At 51.0% G+C, this 8,053-nt stretch overlaps 1 protein-coding gene across 1 annotated transcript; it reads right to left on the reverse strand.

Moving 5' to 3' along the window:
- Positions 1-5,425: 5,425 nt before the first annotated feature.
- Positions 5,426-7,095, reverse strand: PRLH (prolactin releasing hormone). The gene is given in 4 exon segments (XM_071746230.1): positions 5,426-5,501; positions 5,503-5,627; positions 5,917-6,111; positions 7,038-7,095. Coding segments are annotated over 3 exon segments (267 nt in total). The 5' UTR covers positions 6,017-6,111; positions 7,038-7,095; the 3' UTR covers positions 5,426-5,459.
- Positions 7,096-8,053: the final 958 nt, after the last annotated feature.

Consider the following 8,053-nt stretch of genomic DNA (forward strand, 5'->3'; position numbering starts at 1 on the left):
AACAACCAAAATATTTCCTAACTGTCTATCAGTGCAACAGCCCAATCTGTTTTCATTAACAAAGGCACAACTCTTCCTCCTCTCCAAACTGACAACACGATCTTTTTAATGCTCCATTGCAGTGGTGACAAATGTTGCCTGTATGGTCACTAGTGGGCTACCCTGCATCTTGAAGCCACTGTGGCTCTTTGGGCTACAGGAATTGAACTGTAGTTCTTCTTACTGCAGCAGTTCATGGAATTACTACAGGTAAAGAAAAGGAGAAACCACGAATACCAGAATGCCTAGAAAAAGCACTTCCATTCCATGCCAGGCCTCTCTGACTGACTTCTTACATGTTTTCTAGCAAAGCCATAATGCAAATGAAGGATTACACATTTAACAGCACAGGCAGGGTGAACAGTTCTGAGGACACAGTTTGTAGTGACCTCTATTTTGAATGCATTTTGCTTTCTGTGGTTTTAGATGTATTATCTTGAAACAAATTGGCTTAAAAAATAGAAGACCCTGAGCCTATTTATGAAGTTCTGTATCTGCTGGCTGCTGAGGAGGGCCGTGCTGTCCTCCTCAGTGAGACACAGCATACCCAGCTCTCTCGAAGCTCCACAGACCAACACTTAGCATTTCAGAGTCCTGCTCAAAGGAGCACAGGGAGAAGGGCAGCTCCACAAGAGCGTGGTCACAACCCCTAGTGGACACTGATGGTGAGCTCACTTACAGCAATACCAACGAAACCAAAATAGCTATGTCCCAAAAAAGCAAGGCATATGTATATGCAAGTTACTGGTTCCTTTGAAGCTGGCAGGGCAGAGACAAGTTGTCTGTCCTACAGCTGCTCCAAGATCCAGAATCACTTAGGCCAGGTCATAATGAAAGGCATATTTCTGTGACCATTAATTCTGGGCTCAGCATGCCCATCATCCACTGTCTAAATCTGACCATAACCTCACTTGTGTCTCACTAGCCAGAGCTCACAATAGACACAGTGTTGGCTTTGCAACAGCATCAAAGCAAGGGGCAGTGCTCTGGGGTAGCCTGGTGATGCTGAGGCAGCTCATCAGAGCCTGTATATAAAGAGATTTGCAGCAACAGAGGGTTTACATCAGGTCAGCAGTGGCCCATGGCCACTGTGGGCTCTCAGCACATCCCAGTGACATAAAGTCACTGCACTGTGGCACAGGACAACAGCATGATTCAGATGCTATCAATACACACCTAACACTTTCTAAAATGCCCACATATGTGTGCACATGCATTATAGATATGTGGCTTTCTGAAACAGCAAACAAGGATTTTCAGGCCACCACATCTACTTGAGGGTCCTACTTGAGGTCATACTGCTCAACCCTTTTTGTGGCAGCTTTGATCTGTACACGTTTAACTTGATCACAGCTCTAGCAAGCCCCATCTCTGCAGTTGAGGCCAGAAAAGTTTTGCAAAGCCCCTAAAGTGTGAATAGCACATTTTTTGTGCTCCTCTACATCTTACATCAACATTAAAAAACATCAACATCAAAAAAAAAAAAAAAAAAAAAAAAAAAAAAGAAAAGCCTTGTTCTTTCAGACATTTTCTTCAGCTGATCAGAGAGCAAGAGGTGATGTGGATGCAGTGCTCATGGTATAATATGGACAGTTGAAACAGACCAGGGAGTCTGTGGCTGTTCCTTGTCAGACCAGCCAAATTCAGGCAGGAGTCACAGCCACCTGCTCCCATGTGGGATATTGCAGATGTGCTGGAATCTGAGTGGAAAACAAGAGCCTGGAGGAGCCCAAGCAAGTGGTACAAATGGTGCACATCTTGGGCAGGGTTGCTGAGACCCCAGCCAGACTCTTGAAACATGTGAGCATTTGGGATGAAAACTGACCCATCAGAAACAACTTCCTGGTATTCAAGGATCCTGGAAGTCCAAAAATACCAAAGCTGGGGCTAAGCAGTTAACAATTTCTGATCAACACAAGGTTTTGTTTGTCTGGAGATCAGACTGCCTTGCATAGAGCAGGCTGGCAGCACACATAAACCTAGTGGACAAGCCACAGAGAGTGGGAGAAATGAGTCAGAGGGGACAAAATTTATCTCCCCATGGACAGACAGCAGAACAATGACAAAGCTGAGATTTTAGTCTTTGTTTTCAGCTCAGAGTGGTGCACTTATTTGGAATGAATTCTCATATTCTTACTCTAGGAATTTCATTTTGACCTGTTCTGGCATTCCTATGACCTACTGAAATGTCACCATTTCCTTCACAGTTAAAAATCAAAGAAGAAGGCTGAGGTGTAGCAGTGGGGAAAGGTCTACGATAGGGCTCTAGGGGCTCAGATTATAGACTATTTGATCCATTCCACCCCTGCAGTCAGACCTGTCCTGCAGAATCTTGTGGCATAGTTAAATCTGGCAAACAACATTAAATACAATCCCTAACCTTAGAAAAAAAAGCAATGCCCAGTTTTTACCGGTAAAGTTTAAGATAAGAAACCCTTCACTGCAGAAGCAGAGCTGAGCAAAGTGCATCCCTACCTTTGTGCAGGTCACTCCAGCTTCTCTATCCATCCCATCCAATTTGGATGCAGCCACACTCTTTATTTGCAAACTACTCACTGCTGAGGGAGATCTGACCCTGGGCATCCAGACAGCAAGATATTGGCATGGTTGAGAACAGGATAGCAGACCAAGGTACTGCACACACATACAAAAAAGATCCGGCTTCCTGACACTGCAACAGCATTTCACAGAATCACAGAACCAGAGAATGTTAGGGGTTGGGAGTGACTTCAAAAGATCATCGAGTCCAACCCCGCTTGCCAGGGCAGGATCACCTACAGCAGGTCACACAGGAATGCATCCAGGAAGGTTTTGGATGTCTCCAGAGAAGGAGACTCCACAACCTGAGAGAGCAGCCTGTGAGGCTCACCATCACAGTGAAAAAAAGTTTTCTTACATTGACACGGAACCTCCTATGCTCCAGCTTGCATTTGCTACCCATTGTCCTATCATTGGAAATTGCTGAGAAGAGCCCGGCTACGTCCTCCTGACACTGACTCTTTACATATTTATAAACATTAATGGGGTCACTCTCCTCCAAGCTGAAGACCCCCAGCTCCCTCAGCCATTCCTCAAAAGGGAGATGTTCCACTCTCTTAATCATTTTTGTAGTTCCCTGTCCTCAAACTGAGGGGCCCAGAACTGGACACAATATTCCAGATGTGGCCTCACCAGGGAAGAGTAGAGGGGGAGAAGAACCTTTCTCAACCTCCTAACCATATCCCTTCCAATGCACCCCAGGATGCAATTGGCCTTCTGAGCCACAAGGACACGTTGGCTGTTCTGTGTTGATGTGGGGGAGGGAAGGGGTCCCCTCCCCAAAGAAAAGCTCATGTGAGCAGCTGGAATAGCTCCCCCTGCTCCAAGATGCCTGGCCTCAACTTAGGTCATCAGTGAACAGAAAAAGTGTTCCTCTGAGATTAACATATTCAAGAAGGGGAAACACACAGTAGTTAAGAGCAGGGCAGAGGAAAAGGGAGAGGTGAGAGAAAGCAACACATTGAGAAACAAGAGCACCAGAAGAGAGGACAACACCAGAGGAAAGCAATACCAGAGCACAGACACCAAGGCCAGTCAAGCTACAGGTTTACATTTTACCAAAAACCTCAAATATACCACCCCTCAGCAGCAGCCACTCCCCCACTGTTCCTCAATAGGGATCCCAAAACTCTGAATGAATGGGACTGGCAAAAAAATGTAAAGAGTCACCACGGAAAACTTTTGCTGGCCCTAACCCTCACAGAGAACCCTACCTACAGCACCAGCAACATTCGAGATACACTTCTGCTTTAGTAAAAAAAACCTCAATGATGTGAACCCACGGCAGCTCTCCCACTGTTGCTCAATACCGCTCCAAAATTCCACAGCAATGGGCCTGGAAAAAAAACGCAGAGTCACCACTAGAAACTTCTGCTGGCCATAACCCTCACATGGAACCCTACCCACAGCACCAGCAACAATCGCACTGCGTGTCTGCTTTAGTACCAAAAACCTCAACGATTCGACACCATGGCAGCGTTCCCACTGTTGCTCACTACTGCTCAAAAATTCCACACCAACGGGCTTGAAAAAAAAACGCCTGATCTGAATGTCAGCCCACAGGGGTGGACCACAGGAAGACCAGAAGGATCAGAGCCAGTGCTCCCCTCATCCTTGCCAGGCCCCATAATAAGCCTTTGGTTTATTGATTATAAGAGCTGGAGGCAGAGCAGGGCCAAAGCAACTCCTGGGCATCACTGTGTCCCATGCCTTGCAGAGCCTCCCCTTTCTGAATTATGATGAAGGAATAAGCCTTGGCTAGAAGAGGATGGGAGCTGTGCAGAGAGGTGCCACAGGGCAGCTGCAGCCCTCACCAGCTGCAATGCCAGCACAGCAGGAGCAGGAGCTGGTCCAGGTTGGGAGAAGAGCCATTGCTTGTACCTGGCAAGGTGCTCTGTCACCTCCTCCATCCCCAAAGTACCTGGTGCCCAGCAAACCCCAGGAGAGTGTTGGGTCGGGGAATACTGCCCGTCCCAGCAGAGCCATGGCAATGCTGACATGATTATGGGCCACAAGTGACAGCACTTGTCCTACCCCAAGGCACTCCACGATGGCAAGGTCAGCACATGGGTCAAGGCTGGGAGAAGGCTATGCCAGGCTGGGTTTTACCACCAGTTAGCAGACAGCCTTGAAGATGCCCATGGTGAGAAAAGGCCCATAACCAGGGCAGCCCTCCACCCTGAGGATCCCCCCATTCCCTCAGGGGCACCCACCTGCAATGGGTCCCTGGGGCTGAGCCACCCCAGGGCAGGGAAGGAGCTCCTTCCCAGCACGGAAGCAGAGCTGCTGCCACCTGCTGCCTACATCCCCTTCCTTAGGGCAGCTGGGAAGCAGGGTGCTAATTGCCCCATCTGCTCCCTCTCTCCTGAGATTAACCCTTCCCTTACCAAGCAGCTCTACCCCCCCAGTGCTGGGCCAGGAACTCCAGGAAGGGATCAGGGATGGGGTGGTGATGCCACACTTGCCTCTGGCCTTTATTTACCCCAGACTGGAGAGATTGGAGAATGGACTGCCCTCAGCACATGTCAGGGGACACTTGGGGACATGCAGCACATGAGACAGCCCTGTGCACTCCCCATGTGTTTCTGACCCTGACAAATGGGATGGAGGTGTCAGGGGCACCCATGGGTGCTGGAATGTGCCCAGGAAAGGGGCATGATTTTAGCATGTTCTTTTCTGGGGGGGATAAACACTCCAGAACATGCAGCGGGGGCAGCACTGCTGCAGTCCATGCTCTGCTGGGGCAGGCTGCAAAACCACAGCAAGAATGGTGAATTTTGAAGTCACCCCCCCCCAATGTCCCCGGGATGAGTTTCTGAGCAGATGGGCTGGGACACAGACAAGGAGCTGAGAGGCAAAGAGCTTTTATTGTGAGTTTCAGCTCAGGGACTGCGCTGCAGCCGGGAGGGCTGTGGGTGGGGGGGACACACAAGCTGCCCGCCAGCTGCCCCCCCTGCCAGAGGAACCCTTGCCCAGGGCTTGTTGCCTCCCGAACCTCCCCACTGGCCTGATCCCACGGCCCGTGTACCAAGAGGGGTCGATGTCTGGGTCTGCAAAGCAAAAAGCCAAGGGCAGCAGTCAGGGGGTGGCAGGGGGAGTCATGGAGGGGGACAGGGCATTGCATCCATGGAGAAGGAATGATGAACCCCAGGGGAGAGGGAAAAGTGTGTGTGTGGGAGGTGTGTTTAAATGCTGCTGCAAAAGCAAACCTTTTATTTGGCAGAGTGACCCCCTCCCCCCGCCCTTCACCCCCTCCTGTGCAGCTGAGCCCGGGGATGCAGAAGGGGCTGAGGGGTGTTGGTGGGGTGAGGGATAGACCCTTACTCCTGCTCTCCTTACTCCTGATTTCCATGGAGCGCTCACGAATGCAGCCGTGGGTGACTGGCAGGGTCAGGCAGGCGAGCAGCAGGCAGAGGAGGCAGGTGGCCCCCAGCTTCATCTCTCTTTCTCTCTGCCCACGGCGCCTTGGTCCCGAAGCCTCTCAGGCCCAGCACGTCCTGATGCTGCCCCAAAAAGGGTGGTATAGCGGTCTGACTGTGGGAGTGAAGGGGTTTGGCAGTGGCAGAGACACCCTGCTTGGGTTAGATGCTCGAAGGTTGACCCCCCCATCAGGGGGGGACAGCTGTGACAGAAGGGATGGGGTGACCGAATGGCTGCTGCTATGGCACCGCCGTCCCCATCACAGCATCCCTGGGCTGGCAGTTTGAGCTAGGGCTAAAAACTCTTGAGGAGTGTTTCCCCCACAAACATGAGATATGCAAACCTCATGTTAATTAAAATAGGTCTTGGTCCTAGCCTCGCGCATAAGGCAAGGCCTGGAACAACCCTTTTCTGCCCGTGGTGGCAAGATCTCCTAGCCCAGGAGAAGGAAAGAGAGGCCAGTGCCACAGCATGGGGTTGGAGACACAAATGGGTTTTGTTGCTGGATGCAGGGTGATGGACAGACCACAGCCAGCTCTGCGCCCTCAGCACCCACTCCTGGACCTGGCTGCTGAAATAAGAACATGGTAGCACCCTATAACATCCTCTGTGGCACCAAGGCAAGGAGTGGGACTGCGAAGGATGGGCTGAGCAGTGGGCTTGATTTTTGCAGCCACCTGCAAGGGCAAACGAGGCAAGGAGCAGCAGGAGAGCTGGGTTAAGCAGAACACGCCAGGAACACAGCAGCAGCTTTATTTCCAGGGACTTTATCACAGGAGAAGTTTGCACCCTGTTGGGCAGAAGCCCATCTGCAGCTGTTAAGCTTCACCAGAGGAGCCCTGAAAGCACTTAGCAGGAAAAGCTCAGGTTTGCCGCATCCACCAACTTTTTACACCCCCCTTTTGGAACCCCCCAGCTGGCTGGACAGGCACAAAGACACTCACGGGCAGGCAAAGCAGCACTGGGGAGATGATCCAGCAACAAAAGCATCATGAGAGGGAGAGGAAAGTGGCTCTGCTCACTGCCAGGGCTGTGCTTACCTTAGTGCAGGAAAACAAGGAGAGGTGCCCAGTACTGTCCTCTTGATCTGAGCAGCCACTGTCTGAGCTGGACCCCCCCTCTGGCTGCTGTTTTTATGGCAGGTTTCATGCTGATGTCAGAGGCGAGCCCCAGTGGGGGACCAGGCTGGGTCATCTCTCCTCCCCACTGTCCCCTCTCGTCAAATCAGCACAGGGATCTTTGTGACTCAGAAGGGAGCAGCATTTTACCTTCCTCTGGCTGAGGCAAATAGCATGGAAATATGCTAATGCTTGCTCTCAGCTGTGTTGTTCAGGACAAGGGGAAGTTTTCTGCTCTATCACACTGCCTGTGAGAAGCCCCTTGCCCTATGTATACTAAAGGGTGGTAGGTGATGCTGCTCTGAATGCTGCAGCCCTGCTGCCACAGACCTGTTGCACCACAGAAGTTACCTGGGCGCCACTGCCCTTTCTTCTTTGACCCACACCCCCCCCTCTCCAAAAGCTGCTTTAAGGAAATCAGAAAATTAAATGCAGAGAAGAGACACAGACAGGGTTGTACTCACATCGTGGGGGCTTCAAACCTCTTGTTTTAAATGGATTAAACCACCCCCAGTGAAAGATTTCTGGTGATGTTTGCTGTGTGGCACGCGATGCTTGAGAAGGCAGCTTGGGTCCCCAACATGGGGGGGCTGCTCAGGGACTGAACACAAGTCCACCCCAGGCAAAACTGGAACTACTGGGACTTTGAGGGACATCCTGGAATAGGAACATCTCCATGTTGTCAGTGTGGTAAAGACACCATGGGGCACAGGCAGGGGAATGGGGTCTGCCTGCCACCCCTGTGTGGGGATATTGCCCTGGGACAGATGTCAGTCTCATGTCACAGTCAGCTCCAATGCGCCAAAACAGCCAGGGATGGGAGCAGCATGGGACAGAGGGTGACATCTGTAGAGGGGTATCAAAGGCAGAGAAAAAGCTAAACAGAGGAGGCAAAAAAAACATGGGCTAAGGAAACCCAAACCCTGGACTCAGCTGGG

The sequence above is a fragment of the Heliangelus exortis genome, chromosome 6 (assembly GCF_036169615.1).
Source record: "Heliangelus exortis chromosome 6, bHelExo1.hap1, whole genome shotgun sequence".
In the NCBI taxonomy this organism is placed as follows: domain Eukaryota; kingdom Metazoa; phylum Chordata; class Aves; order Apodiformes; family Trochilidae; genus Heliangelus; species Heliangelus exortis.